Here is a 14,826-nt window from a genome sequence, read left to right on the forward strand (position 1 = left end):
GTTAAGTACCAAATACCTCAATCAGACAGCTGCCTTCTGAAGATCTCAGAGTAAGAACTGCAACTGCTTTGTAAACATTTCACACTAATTTCTCCCATCACTCATCTAGATCTTGATGCTAAGTTAGAAAAAACAGGCTTCAGAGCAATGCTGAAAGTTTGCTTTCCTTGAAGAGCAGAGTCAAGGCCCCCTTTTGAAGTCCCTCCTTCTGGGGCCTGTTTCTAACAAGATTTCTGCAGTAGGCTATTCCTCATCTCCAGCAATTTCATGCTGACAGGCTTTTCAAGGAATCTGAAGGTATTTTGCCGATACCCTATCTCACGTGTCTGCTTTGTGTGGGATTTTATTCTTTAACCTATGACTGCAAATCTTATTTGCAAAACAAACAAGGCCAAATATGTCTTACTGCCGACAGCTTGATTTCCAGCAACCGGGATACAAATTACTTAATCTTTTTAAGATGCTTCTAATGATGTTTGTTTTGAGTGAAAAAGCTCCTCGCTGTGCCTTGCAGTGCCATGATGTACTCAGCTCTCTATTATCATATTTTCACCATGGTTCAGTGCTCACTTAAATAGAGGCTGGCAGTTTTTTATGTACTGTTACAGAAACTGAAGCAGTACTTCATCAAAGTCTTTTCCACTATTTAGCTTGTTTAGGTAAGAACAGAATCTGTAACCATCCTTAACTGCTTCAACTTTGTTCCTGCAGACAGGAAACTCCACGGTCAAAGTTTAATTTTGCTTCAGTTTTTAAACAGAAAAGAAGATCAGAGTTTAGAGAGGAAGCAAGAAAGCAAATGTAAAAGACTGCTTAATGGCATACGCTATCGTCATGCATGTGAAGAATCATCCACTAATTAACAAATATCGGGAACATTACATTGAGACTTGACCAACTAAGAGCCCACAAGACCAAGTAAGTCAATGTGTTTGAATCAAATGGAATTGGGTCCTTAGTATTTGCAAACTAGGCCAAGCAAGCTAACTTCTTTTTTCAATGCATCCAAATCCTGACCCCCTTAGATTTAAGAGAAAGTCCAGTATTAAACAGCTTGGTAAATCCAAACTTTACAACAAGATTAATTACTTGGCCGAAAATTCACCCGTAGAGGCTTGATCCAGTGTTTCTCTTAACTAACAGTTCTCTAATGATTTCCATGGGTTTTGGATAACACCCACCCCATATTCTTGATGTATTTTTACAGGTGCAGCTAACTTTCAGGAAACTGAAGCCAAAACCTTATGTTTCCTGTTCTTATTTCAGTCAAAAAAAGGGCAGGTTTCCTCCCTGAAGCCTGTGAGAAAGACTCATAAGAATCCTATTAAAACAGCCAAAGCAAGGAGGAAGTGCTCTATTTAAAAGATCATCTAGTGAGTAATGGCTCTTCTGGGGCTGCAGGGAGAAGCACTGTCATTTGCAAAGCTTCTGACTTCGCACATCTAAAAGGAGCTCTTTGCACACACCAGGGAAAGACAAATACAACGGATTTGGGTAGCAGAGCACAGCTGGGGTAAGTGCTAAGCACAGAGTGGGACATCTCAGCAAGGTCGTTCACTCCTCAGCTGAGCATCAAGGCAACAGCCAAGCAAAACCCTGCAGCTTCTCCACCACCCATGCTGTTTGTAGCACGTGAAAAACAGCAACAGCACAGCAGACCCATAGCCACATCGAACATCAGGATCCTCGCCCTCGCACACTCACAGTGGGAGGCAGCTCAGGAATCGTGTTGGGTTTTGAGAGAGTTCAGCACTGCTAATTTTATGCACATGTAGTTACATTTTAGAGATTACACATTAAAAAAGAAAAGTATCAGCACGGCACATTTATCTACCACGTGATCTTGTTTTCCATTTAACTGCAACCTTTCATGTCCAGGAGCCTGCTATCTGCTGACAAATTGTCATTTGATGAACCGTTAGATTAAAGAGGAGAAATGCACTTTCTCAGAGAAAGTATTTTTCCTCCTAACGCTTCTAACGCAGGAGATTTTTCTACAGTTTGCAGGCTGAACAGGCAAGATGAAGTGTGGGGAAGCAGGGAAGGAGGTTGCAGCACAGCGCTGTGACTTTGTCAAGGACATGCAGCGGGTCAGACTCAGCGCCTAGATTGGAATCCAGGTCTCCTGAATCCCCAGCCACTGGTCCACACTGCCCCTCTTCTCCCAGGAGGAATACAAGTCTCACCACACATCTCATCAAGAGCACATTTTCCCCTTTCCTTGAAGCAAGTTGGAAGAGGTGCGTAAATTCACACAGCAAGGAGATGGCCAAGTCAATTACTTTCTAGTCAAGCTATTTGCCACTCCAACAGGTTTTGGGTGTTTTTGGTGTATTGGTGACAGTTTTTCAGAAGTTACCATTTCATACAGAAGAAGAAATAGATAAAATAACTCATTTTGTTAACTTTAACCTGAATAAATCCCCAATACAGGACAACAAACAAGCACAATGTTCTCTTCTCCTCAGAAAGAGCACCTGAATTGTTTTTATTTGCCCAGTCCAACCAGACAAGCTGGTTACAGAACGTAAGACGCTCATAACAATACACTAAGCAGAAGCTACACTTTGACAGCAGTATCTTACACAGCAGCCATGAGACTGATAAGAAACATGACTGATGGATCCTATTGACAAGCATCTGTAGAAAGGTGAAGAAAGAAAACCTATGAAAGAAAATCTATTAGAGATACACTGTCACAGGGGAAAAAAATCATTTCTTGTTTCAACCCAAGTATGACCTGACAGTATCTTTTTAATCCCATTAAAAGTAAAAAGCACTTACTGAAGTTGATACTAACTGAAGTTTGTACTTACTGGCTCTAACCCTGATGGGAGAAGACAGCTGAGACGTCAGCCTCTGGACAAGGCCCCTACAAGCACACAATGTTTTCCAGCATATTTCTAATTAGGAGAGAGTTGGAACACACCAAAAGAACCAGGGCAACCAATGTCATGGGGAAAGCAAGCAAGCCTGGTCTGTAACACTAACTGGAGTTTAGCCAAAGAAAAACGGCCAGGATAGAAGAGGGTACAGAACAGTCCCAATTTCATTTTGCACAGCCATATATCCACTGAGGCTTCAGCACAGAATGGGCCGTCTCCTACAGCCCCATTCCTCACATCAAGCCTCCACGTTTCCTCACAAGATTCTTTAGCAAATGCAATATTCCCTAAACTTACCAAAGCCTTTTCCTTGCCTGTCCTCCTCACTAGCCTTCATCTATCTGTTCTGCTTATCTCCCTCTGACTCTACTCAGCCAACACTTTCACCTTTCCCATGTCCTATACCTTCCATTTCTCCCTTCTCCAATACTGCACCTTGGTGGAGGTTCTCTCTCCTCCATGGTGGCACTGCTGTCGTCTTCCACGGTTGGGCTTTGACGGGCCTCTCTTAGTAGTTTTGGATCCACGCTGGCAATGTAGTTAGCGCTTTTCTTCCACTGTCAAGTCTCTCCTATTGAAGGCTTGCAAGTTTTTCCTCTCCTTACAGATGCAGCACCCTTACAAGGGTAAGCTCACTGCTCTTCCTTCCTAGACACCTCAGCAGGCACCCAGGTCTGCAGAGTAAAACCTAAGTGCCTGTGACACCCAGATGAAGAGGAGGAGCCACTACCAGCACATGATTAGCACGTGTGAAGAGCCACTGGTGGCCAGGGGACCTACTTTGAGCCCTGGTAATCTAAAAACACCCAATAGGCTGGGCTCCTTTACAGATGAATGCTCCAGTTCCCAGCTGACTTGTACATGTACAGTAACTTTCTAGAATGCAAGCACAAGTCATTCTTCTGAAGCAAAGGTTCAAAATACTGTACCACCTTAACTCGCAAAGAACATTAGCAACTGAATCTACTTAACCCTTACAGAGGAGTAGCCAAGGACTGCAAAGTTATTTTAACCGTAAGTTTTCAATTAACCCTTCAGACCAAGCATCATCAGCCAGCTCAGGGATGTGTCTGCCCTTTGTGTCCCCTTGTCTCTTCTCAGAGGAGGATCCAGACAGGACATACCTGGACCACAATCAAAACTTTTTTCTTTAGAACATCTTGGCAGATCTCTGATTTTCTGAAGAAGTGCACAGGATGGGCCAAGGCACAAGAGACATGTTTTTAAAAGTTCTGTACTAAACTGATGCTAAACAACTGCTAGAAGTTAAAAATAAGAGCTACACGCTTTTGGCAGTTGCCTATTTTGGCCTACTGCAACCAGAAATTTCTTACATGTATATGCACAGAGATTACAGCCTTCTGACTGCAGACATCATGCACACGGCAGGGACGAGGAGAGAATGAACTGTTTGTGCACATCATGACATTCGGATCCAGTATCCAAGCCTCTTTCCTTGTAGCTTAATAACAGATTACTCCAAAAGCGGAAACATTATCTAACCCAGAAATTTGCCTCATCTGGCACTCAGTTTCTCTGAGCTATTCAGCATCCTTTGATAGCCTGTTCAGCCAAAGCATCAGTGAGATATGAAGACTCAGCTTTCTGCAGCACTCCTCACACTGGCGTTCTGGCACACGAGGATGCAGTTACATTGCCACAAAGCCGTAAAACAGCACAGTAATGCATACGTCCATGTGCATTTCTAGCGCATTTTCATCCCTGAAGGATTAATTACTCAAATCTGAAGTGACATTTTATTTTCTATATAATGCTGTTAAGAAGGAAAAGTAAGTTCTGATCTAGGTTTTGACAGTCTTAACCAAAACCACAACTATGAAATTGAAACTCCTCTGAGCTGAGAATCCAGGGCTGAATTTTGCAGCTTTGCTCATCTGAATTACAGTTCCTGTAGTTTTCATTTTATCTTTTTTTTTTTCCCCCATGAAGAAATCTGATGCTCTGAAGACCTGGAAATGTACTTTCTCAACAGGTACAGTACAAGCAAGAATTACACACACTTCTTGTGGTTGCCTCTGTCAATATAATGAGCACCCTTGAAAGAGGGTTCTGCCTCCATACCCAGCCACTGTCCATCTGTGCCAACACAGAGCACCAGGCAATAATTGCTGCAGTGCTTTTGTAGTGTCCATTGGGAATGGAAATCAGAAAGAAATAATTGAGCCAGATCAAAGCTCACACTGTTCGGCATCCTGCCTCCTGCAGCAGCCTCTGGGAGATGCACAGCGGAAGAGCACAGGAATCATTTTGAATAGCTATGGACACAGATAGGATCTGGCTTAGCAGCCCCAAGTACTTCTGCTAGCTTTTCAAGTCTTCTCCTTTACAGCACTCAGTAAAGCAGTATCCATCTGTACCCAGCACAGGACACTATATGAAACTGCTCAATAGCTTTTAACTCATCTTCAGTTCTATTACATACAAAGAGCAGAAAAAAGGCTTCAGGCCACCAAAGGAACAGAAACCAGTGAAGGTGCTATCGCAGCACCATAAGAAACAGATTTGGAATGTACAGAAAGGCAGATTTTTATGAAACCAAATTAATACCATGTTTGCATTGTGAGAGAAACATTACATTTATGTAACTTCCTAGCAGCACATAATTTTCCATCTCTAAACCCCTTTGGTCTCTCATAAGCTGCTTTGGTGAAGCTGCCTTTTCCCTCACACTCACCCACAGGCAAGCAAGCAGCTCGTCTACCAGCTACTACAGAGCCACTACCCTCATCCCACCTCCCACAAGATCGTGAGATTGCTCCTGTCTTTAAGATATAATCCTACAACTATCTTATATTTACGTGGTAATAACATCTCAAAGACTCCCAGTACACGCTGCAATTTGACACATCAGATAGGTCTAAGGAGTATGCTATGCACTGAAGAATTACCATGCACAGCATCACAGGGGACAGCATGGACAATAAAACAACCACAACAAGCTACACCTGCTCTTCTCACTGCTTCATCAAAGGGCACATACAAGAAAAGGTCTGGAGATATGTGGGTACTGTTTTAAGCCTGCCTTATAGTGCTGAGAAAGAAGTTTTACCTCAATACTGTTCATTTCAGCGATTTATCAGGAGAGACCAGTTCATCTGACAGGAAGCAGCTGAAAGGAGCTTCTGCTTCCAGAATGGACTTCTGGACCACACCAGTAACTGATCAGGAATTGCAGCCTCCCCTGCGGTACACACACAGAGTACTGGAGCCTTGCTTGCACATTTCATCCTAAATCTGCCACCCTTGCAGGTGACTGGCCATCCGCTCACACTGCCACATTGTAACGCTCATTTAGCACGGCTTTACAAGAAGAGTTACCATAAAATTAGACCAAGACCTCACACCAAGCAGCAGGTTGTCATTTTGATGGCCCTAAGCTGCAACAGCACTGGTGAGCTGCCAAGCCTTGAAATGATTTCTTCACTTGAACTTTATTTTCCCACTTTCTGATCTACCCCACACCAACATGGATTTGTCAAGGTGATGCCAGAGGATTAATGGCATTGTGAATAGATCATATTACAGCCCTGGTGTACAACCAGAAACGAAAGCTGTTCTTTACACCACCCCCCACGCTGTTTAAGAGTCCCAGCACACCTCTTCCATCTGGTGTTCTTACCCAGACCTGCTCCAACAACAGTCACTGATAACACACCAACCAAGTGCCCAACTCTTGTGTCCTTCACCAGGACCCGTTCAACTCTCCAACGATGGCATGCAGGACTAGCAAATCTTACAATAACATACTACTTCCCACAGTAAAGCCCCACCCCATGATTGCAAAGGCAAACCAAAAAAGTTACTCTTGCTGTTTGTTTACTTCCTAATTCATGAACCCCTGTAAGAGGAAACAAGATCACTCCCTATTTCAAGACTTAATCAACGCTGCAAAACAAGCGGACGAGGAGAAAACTCATCTAAGCCAACACTTTAATCTCAGGGTGGAATAAGGTATTTTAACAAGAATTGTTATGGACAAACAAAAGTTGGCTTAAAGAACACATTAGAAATAATCAGCTCAGTAAACAGCTTATTTGACAGTGCTCCTATAACAGCTCATTTCGAAAAACACTGGAACTGTGTTTCTAATTCCCACAATGGCCCTTTTCTAGCTTACACACTGACCATTACAAATTCACACTATTTCAAGTCAACTGGTTTCCCCTGCATTCAACTTTCACACTAGGGGTCAGAACCAGATGATCTTTAAGGTCCCTTCCAATTCAAACCATTCTGTGATTCCATGCGTCCTGTTACGCCACGATTTTTGGACTGATCAATGCCACAAGTCTTCTCCACTCACTGAACTACCAGAGTTGGATGACCAGTGCTTTGCTATAGTCGATGCCACACAGTGCTGTTATTGTTTCAGGCCTTATACCAGCAAAACCACTGAGCATTTAGAACCTGGAATATTTGCTGTGCGAGGAAACTCATTTAAAGTAGAGGTTCAGAAAATAACCTAAAAATCCAGCACCTGGAAGTCCATTAACTTAGCCACAGAGAAACCACTGAGGGAAAGAAAGAGATACTGGCTTCACACCACATGTTACACTCACACAGCTGAACCCAAAATTGAAAGCAATTCCAGTGTGGGCCCCTGCACCAGGCTCTGAGTCAGCAAGTCTTTTGGCTCAACAGGTTTGAAAGTCCTGGGTTACCAGGCAAATTTTTGAGCACAGGAAAAGAAACTCAACTGCAAATACCAAAATGCACATTCAAGAAGTAAGAGACATGCAAAGGTACTGGCCCTCATTAATAAATAAACAGTTACCACACACACTACTCTGTGCATGACTTCAGGTCACTGTATCTTCATAAGGCAACAATCTAGATTGTTTTAGTTATATTTTCCCTTCCTGATTTGCAGCAGCTGAGCAGGCACTTGTGAACTGTGGTACACCTGATGCAGTAATTCAAACGTTTCACCTGTTGGAGACTTTCTTTATATAATCCACTGTGAGCCATACTGAACCCACATGGAGCAAAGAGGTTTTGTACCAGAGGAGAAACCGACCAACCCCAAACCATCGCGGCTGCATGCAGCTCTTCAGCAAAGCACCCGCTGCACCGGGGTAATGCAACAAGCGTCCGTAGAGCAACAGGCACACGCAGCCTCCTTGCACAGGCAGGGGAGCACCAAGGCAGTCTTCAGACCCAAAACCACCAGCGTAACTAGCAATAACTGAGCTTTTAGGACTAGGACACAAACCCGCTCAGGATTTGGGCACATCCCACGTACATGAGGAACGCACATGTGCCCCCTCCCCCTCGCTGAAGTCCAGTTATTGTAGTCCGGGAAACAGCTAAATATTTGGCCTGTCAGAGCAGTTACCAAGACCCTCAGAAGCATCCACCCCAGCTGCCCAGCTTTTGACCATTTAAGAATAAGCTCATCGATGGCCAAGTCCCCCCCCACCAGCGCTCGCAATTGTTTACATAACGCGAAACACCCCTTGCAACCGTGCCTCAAGTGCGAGAAGAAAAACACGGGGAAACTTGGCGCGGTCATTCTGCTCCACCGCCGAGGCCGGTCCGCAGAGAGGGACGGCGGCGAGCCCGAGGGGAGACCCGGGCCCGGCCCGGCGGCAGCGGCACTGCGGGACCAGGCTCCGCGCAGCCGGCAGAGCGGAGAGGTGTCTGCCCCGTCCCGCGGCGGCTCCGGCGGCCGGGCATCCCCGCCGAACACCGCTCCGCCGGACCAGCCTCAGCACCGGCCCGGGGATGGGTGGCATCTCCCGCCCCGCGCCCGCAGCCCGGCGGTGGCCTGGAGAAGGGGGCTGCCCCGGCGGCCGGAGCGAGCGGGGCTCGCCGCTTCCCTCCCCAGCTGCTGCCGCCACTGCAGCCCCTGCCCGCGCCCGGTTCCCGGGCCGTACCTGTCTCCGGTGGCAGCGGGTCGGGCTAGCGGCGGCTGGGCAGCCCCATGCTGGCGGCGCGGCGCTGCCCGGTCCCGTTAGGATGGAGGCTGCGCCGAGCTCCCCCCTCCGCCTCAGCTGCACATCCACATGGTTACTGCGCCCGCAGCTCGCCGCCGCGCACTATATACCCCCGCGGGGCAATCTGGGTAGCGGAGTCCTGCCGGCGCCGCGCTGCCGCCGCTGGGCGCCCCTTCGGGACAACAACTCCCGGCGTACCCCGCGCCGCGCCGGCGGGCAAGGCGGGGCGACCCCGCCGCTACCGAGGGCTGTGCCGCGACCCTCCCGGGCTCGGCTCGGCTCGGCTCGGCTCGGCTCGGCTCGGCTCGGCTCGGCAGCACGGGCGGATCTAGAGCTCGGGGACTCCGCGCTGGTCCCCGGCACCTGGGGGTGGCGGGAGGGACAGCGCTCCCGCAGCGCCCACCTGTAGCGGGTGCAGCGGCGCTGCTCGAGCCGCAAGGGGAGCAAGGCGGGGAACATAAATACCTGGAAAAGGCCGGGCTTAGGAGTGTTCGGGAGGTGCCGAACAGCCGAGACATGCTCAAAGCATTGTGCTTAAACCACAAGGGCTGAGATTTGGCAGGGTGGTCCGTGCGCGCTGCTTCCAGCCCCCGGGAAGTCAATTCCTGGAAGAGGAGAGCTGTCAACAGTTGGCGGTGGGAAAGTGCGGTAATGTGGGGTACACCAGCTGTTTGCAGGAGAACAGTCTGAAACTTCCAAAGTAGTGACTTCTACTTTGTTTTCTCTTTAGTAAGACCACCATAGGGATGCCATTAATCTTAAAGCCAGTCTACTGACAACACAAGTTAACAGAATCACAGAATAGTTAGGGTTGGAAAGGACCTTAAGATCATCCAGTTCCAACCTCCCTGCCATGGGCAGGGACACCTCACACTGAACCATCTCACCCAAGGCTCTGTCCAACCTGGCCTTGAACACCGCTAGGGATGGAGCATTCACAACTTCCCTGGGCAACCCATTCCAGTGCCTCACCACCCTCACAGTAAAGAACTTCCTCCTTATATCCAATCTAAACTTCCCGTTTAAGTTTTAACCCGTTACCCATTGTCCTATCACTACAGTCCCTAATGAAGAGTCCCTCCCCAGCATCCCTATAGCCCCACTTCAGATACTGGAAGGCTGCTATGAGGTCTCCACACAGCCCTCTCTTCTCCAGGCTGAACAGCCCCAACTTTCTCAGCCTGTCTTCATATGGGAGGTGCTCCAGTCCCCTGATCATCCTCGTGGCCTCCTCTGGACTTGTTCCAACAGTTCCATGTCCTTTTTATGCTGAGGACACCAGAACTGCACACAATGCTCGAGGTGAGGTCTCACGAGAGCAGAGTAGAGGGGCAGGATCACCTCCTTTGACCTGCTGGTCACGATCCTTTTGATGCAGCCCAGGATACGGTTGGCTTTCTCGGCTGCAAGCGCACACTGAAGCCGGCTCATGTTCATTTTCTCATCAACCAACACCCCCAAGTCCTTCTCCACAGGGCTGCTCTGAATCTCTTCTCTGCCCAACCTGTAGCTGTACCTGGGATTGCTCTGACCCAGGTGTAGGACCTTGCATTTGGCATGGTTAAACTTCATAAGGTTGGCATCAGCCCACCTTACAAGCATGTCAAAGTCCCTCTGGATAGCATAGAATCAACTAGATTGGAAAAGAGCTTTAAGATCATCAAGTTAAGACAGAATGATCAGCAGTGATAAAGAATAAGTACTATTTCCTTTTATTTATCACACTATGCAACTATCTGTCCTTAAAATACTAGTCAAGGTATGCTGTCCACGATTATCCTGTACTTTTTATGCCCTCTGTAGGGTACACATGGTGGTGTTTGGCAGCACAATGTGCCTTGCAGAAGTGAATGCTGTGTTTGTACTGCTGAGCGGCTGCATCCCTTTAATTGGCCTAAGGTGAAGAAACTGTTTCCCTCCTCTCACCCCCACCTCCACCTCCCTGCTGCCTTTCACAGCAGACAAATGGGATGGAACTGCTGCGCTTGTTTCCCTCTCTACAGCAGTGGACCACCACTGGAGAAAGGGAATGAGTCCAGATAAGCTAGTGGTCTGGTTTGACACAACCTACCCCTGTTACCAGTCCTTCATTAAAAAATAATATCAGAGGAGCTGTAACTATGGCTATCAAGCAAGAATATACATAAGTCCATGACTTAGGAACTGAAGTGAAGGTCAGTGAACAGAGTTCTATGATTCTCATAAATGGCTGCAATACTACACACCATTACTCATCAAAAAGTTGGCAGAGTAATGGTGCCTAATACCATTAGGTAATCATAATGAATTCTCGTGTAATCAAATCTAATCTCTGGATGAGTTCAGTAGGCTGAGAACAGTGAATGGCCAGAACGCCTGGTGCACTCTGGCAATGACATAAGGACTGTCACCAGGGCCAGTGGCAAAGAGCTTTGCCTACTGAATACTGCCAGCAGTTACGCCAGCAGCATGCCTTGAAATACCTTCATTACTGACTGTTAAGTAAGAGCAGCAGCAGTATGTTAGAAACTGCATGCAATGTATGACATAGTTTTGGGGGGTTTCCTACAGACAGAGCGTCTGGTCCCACAGCTACATTTAACCTGCGTGAAGTTCTGAGAACATGGGATGCACAGGAGCCAGCAGAAGAGACCTGGGGACACTCTGCTCTATCCCAGCCTGCAGATCCTCAGCTTGTTGTCCAAAGAGTTGCACACATCTCCCCACACCTCTACAACAATCATGTCCCATCCTCCTGCTGCTTCTGCAGCCTGTCAGTCTTGTGATGTGCAAAGGCTGCTTTTCTTCCCATGGAGTATATCTGTGGTCAGTTCTTCAAAGGCTGTGGAGTTTGTGCTACTGAAGGCCCTTCAGCCAAAAATACTCCTCAAATACTGCAAAGAACTTGCTAGATTTGAAGGGGTACCAGCAAAGACAAGATAATAATGAAGATTCCCAACAGTGGAAAATACTTTCATTTCTCTTTAGAAACTTGCTCAGATATGCTGCTGCAGGCATGGCGAGTTCATAAGGTTCCTATAATCTCACACCTTTAAGAAGAGAGGAAACTGTGGGACAGTCTGGGAATGAAAAATTTCCACTCAGAAGTCCCATTCTTAGAGTGCCACTTTAAGAGTTATTCTCCTAAAGCAACTGTTTCACTGATAATATGAACTACAGCACGTAGGCCCTGAAACGAGGAGTAGAGTCCTGGCCCTAGATCACATGCTCGTAGATAAAGAGGGTCTAAGGAATGAGACTTGCCCAAGAATTCAGAGAGGAAATAGCGGAAAAAAAAAACCAAACACCTACTTGGTAGATATCATGTCAGTCTTTAGATCATATGTTTAGCCCAATCACATATGTGATTTCAGTCACAAGAAAACACCTTGTAATAGGTTGGGTGTTTTTTCTGCTGTTGAAGAACTCTGTTATTTCTCTTCTTTTTGAACCTTATTCTGGTCCATCACTACCTTATTTGTAGCAGTTACGTGAATTCAACATTGATGAAAGATGTTAAGACGAAGTTTGAAGTCTTTTATTTGCAAAGAGTATGAACAGTATTATTTTATGTTGCCAAATTTGCAACTATCTCTTGATTTCTTTGGACTCTTTTGGACAAAAAGCACTCCAGCCTGCTGGGTGGGTTTGCACACTTTTTTGTCTCTGCTTTTGGTTCAGCTGCACAATCAGCAGCCCTGGAAGAAAAATGAGTGCAGAAGTATTCCAGGCAGCCACCAGGACTCTAAGGATCAAACTGTCTAATCCTGCTCATGGCTGGTCTTCATAATGAGGTAGATGATCACAAAAGCTTCCCGCTGCCAGAGCTGGCCATGCCAGCACTGCAGCACTAGATGAAAAGCACCACAAACAGGCACAAACACCAGGCAAAATCTCACCTTTTCGGCTAAATGTTGAAAAATCTCATTTCTATACTATTTTAATATTGATGAAATCAGTGTCTTAATCCTGAAGCATGGTGCACTCAGGGTGCGAAAAGGGATAATTAAACCCTGTGTAGAAGAGATTAGCTGCCTGTGAACAAATGACTTAGGAGCACAAACACAATCAATACATGACACCAGCAAAAGTTCTCAAGTGTCCTCAGGATTAAAAACTGGAAGTTGGATGTTGCTCAAAAGCAAATTGTCATTGGAATTATTCCATCTAGTCTCCTGAGAGAAAAGGGAACATAAACCTTCCTGATGGAAGTACACAAATGATGCAGAAAAGAATTATAGGAAAACAAGCAACGAGAACGAGTGGGCAAGATACACTAGAGGACCATCCTTGCTCATTAGAAATTAGCTGGTTTTCTTCAACGCCATCATTACACAGCCAGAGTCCCATGGCTTTAATAAGGGGAAGTTATCCTCCCAGTTTTTCAGTTCTAGATCATAGAATTTGGATATCTGGATTTTGCCATCATTTCAGTAAATTGCATTGCAAATTTGGAAGGAGAAAGGAAGTTACATTTACTTTGCATTTTCATAGAGATTCATTAATGCACGAGGCCAAGATCACTGCTTCAGCATAAAAGGAATGTTTACATTTTCTGACCCCAAAGCAGCAAGGGTTGATTTTATAATTAAATTTGTATTCATTTGTTTTCCTGCACTCTGTTGCCTTTCTAAGTATGTCACAGGGCAAAAGGGACTAATGATGGATAATTGAAATCCATCCTTGTGAAGGCTGCCAGCACTGTTATTTTACACACAGTAAAATCCCATATAGCAAATACAGTTGAGTTGTGTTCCTTTCCTGTACTAATACAAAACAAACAAAAACCCCCTCCTTCACTATGGTTATGCTTCTTTTTGCTGCAAAGTCCTAATGTGTACAGGAAAAAATATATATTAAATATTTTGTATTAATATCCCACCGAATGAGTAAAGATTGCTTAGTGGAGGATCCAGAAAAAGATCCATTCTGTGGACAGTCCTGAACAGAATCTCTCACAAAAAGTAAGGATTTACATGATACAGCACCAAAATCTTCAACAAATACAGTGAAATGCAGGAAAAGTTAAGGAAAAAAGCACCTTACCCCAATGTAGAAGGTATTGACAGTTGTGGATTGAGACAGCTCACCATCACCTGCCTTAGGCTATGTCCCTTGGCTGTGCAATGAGTACAACGGAGTGCAAAAGCAGCGCAACCTTTCTGCCTGTGAATGAGGCAGCAGGACTTCATATTTATGTCATGCAAAACAGCCAGCATCAGCACCTGCTACTCCCCCAGCCCCTTAGTGGGGGGACAGTGAGTGGGAAGAGCCTTTGCTCGGATCACAAAGTCCCAGCCAGCCGAGCTGGCACAGAGTGGGGTAGTAATTTGCTTCTTCCTACTAAGAGCAAATTGCTACCTCTCCCAAGAGCAAAGTAGGAGGCCACTGTGCCTGTAGAAAGTATGTTTCCATTCCTGACCTGCTTGGCTTGTACACTGCTATGTTGCCATTCAACTGGCTTGTTACAAAGCTCTTCTCAGACACCTGCACCGAAAACAAAACCCGAAAAACTGCAGGTAGCAGCGTTTGATGGTCACTTGGAAAGAAAAGTAGGTTTCTCCTTCTCCCCCACCAGTGGTATTTCCCACTCCTTCCGTGTGATGCTTTTGCCATAAAGACTGTTTGTGTCATACGTGATATAATCCATTCTGTAAGTGTGAAAAATCAAATTCCCAGGATAGATACACAGACAGAAGTGCCTGGGGAATTTCCCATTTCTTTATTTTTTCCCATGTCCTTATCTTGAAATGGCGCCGAGTTGCATCATCCCCCATTAAGAGAGGGGATGAGGGTACTCTGAGGAGGAATGCACGCAACCTACATTACATACTGCTGCTGAGCACAGTTGTAGGTGTAAACACATTTCGGGTCTCAGACCTGCACCCTGCACGAGTCTCTGACATTAACGCTATCTGTATGCTGTTGCCTGTCCTTCAGCAGTCTGCTGCAAAAGAGAGGAAAAGACAGCGCTTGAATCAGACACGAATAGCATCAAGGCCTCA

The 14,826-nt window shown here is 46.0% G+C and overlaps 1 protein-coding gene and 1 long non-coding RNA gene across 3 annotated transcripts in view; one reads left to right on the forward strand and one right to left on the reverse strand.

The window, feature by feature from the left end:
• ITPR1 (inositol 1,4,5-trisphosphate receptor type 1) overlaps positions 1 to 3,562 on the reverse strand; it is a 170,900-nt gene extending 167,338 nt beyond the window's left edge. Inside the window, exon 1 of one of the 2 annotated variants that reach the window (XM_061455692.1) lies at positions 3,321 to 3,562. In XM_061455692.1, coding sequence (XP_061311676.1) covers positions 3,321 to 3,346 — 26 coding nt within the window. In that variant the 5' untranslated portion in view covers positions 3,347 to 3,562. Of the gene's footprint in view, positions 1 to 3,290 lie in introns of both variants that reach the window. The other variant, XM_061455691.1, reaches the window with a different exon arrangement.
• A 5,963-nt stretch (positions 3,563 to 9,525) lies between these two features.
• Positions 9,526 to 10,557, forward strand: LOC133270490 (uncharacterized). The gene is made up of 2 exons (XR_009743792.1): positions 9,526 to 9,652; positions 10,480 to 10,557. It is a non-coding gene; the product is annotated as an uncharacterized LOC133270490 (long non-coding RNA).
• The last annotated feature ends 4,269 nt before the right edge of the window (positions 10,558 to 14,826 follow it).

This window comes from Pezoporus flaviventris, unplaced genomic scaffold (assembly GCF_033815535.1).
Source record: "Pezoporus flaviventris isolate CSIRO_AGI_PZ_B2104156 unplaced genomic scaffold, CSIRO_AGI_Pfla_v1 ptg000021l, whole genome shotgun sequence".
NCBI classification, from domain to species: domain Eukaryota; kingdom Metazoa; phylum Chordata; class Aves; order Psittaciformes; family Psittacidae; genus Pezoporus; species Pezoporus flaviventris.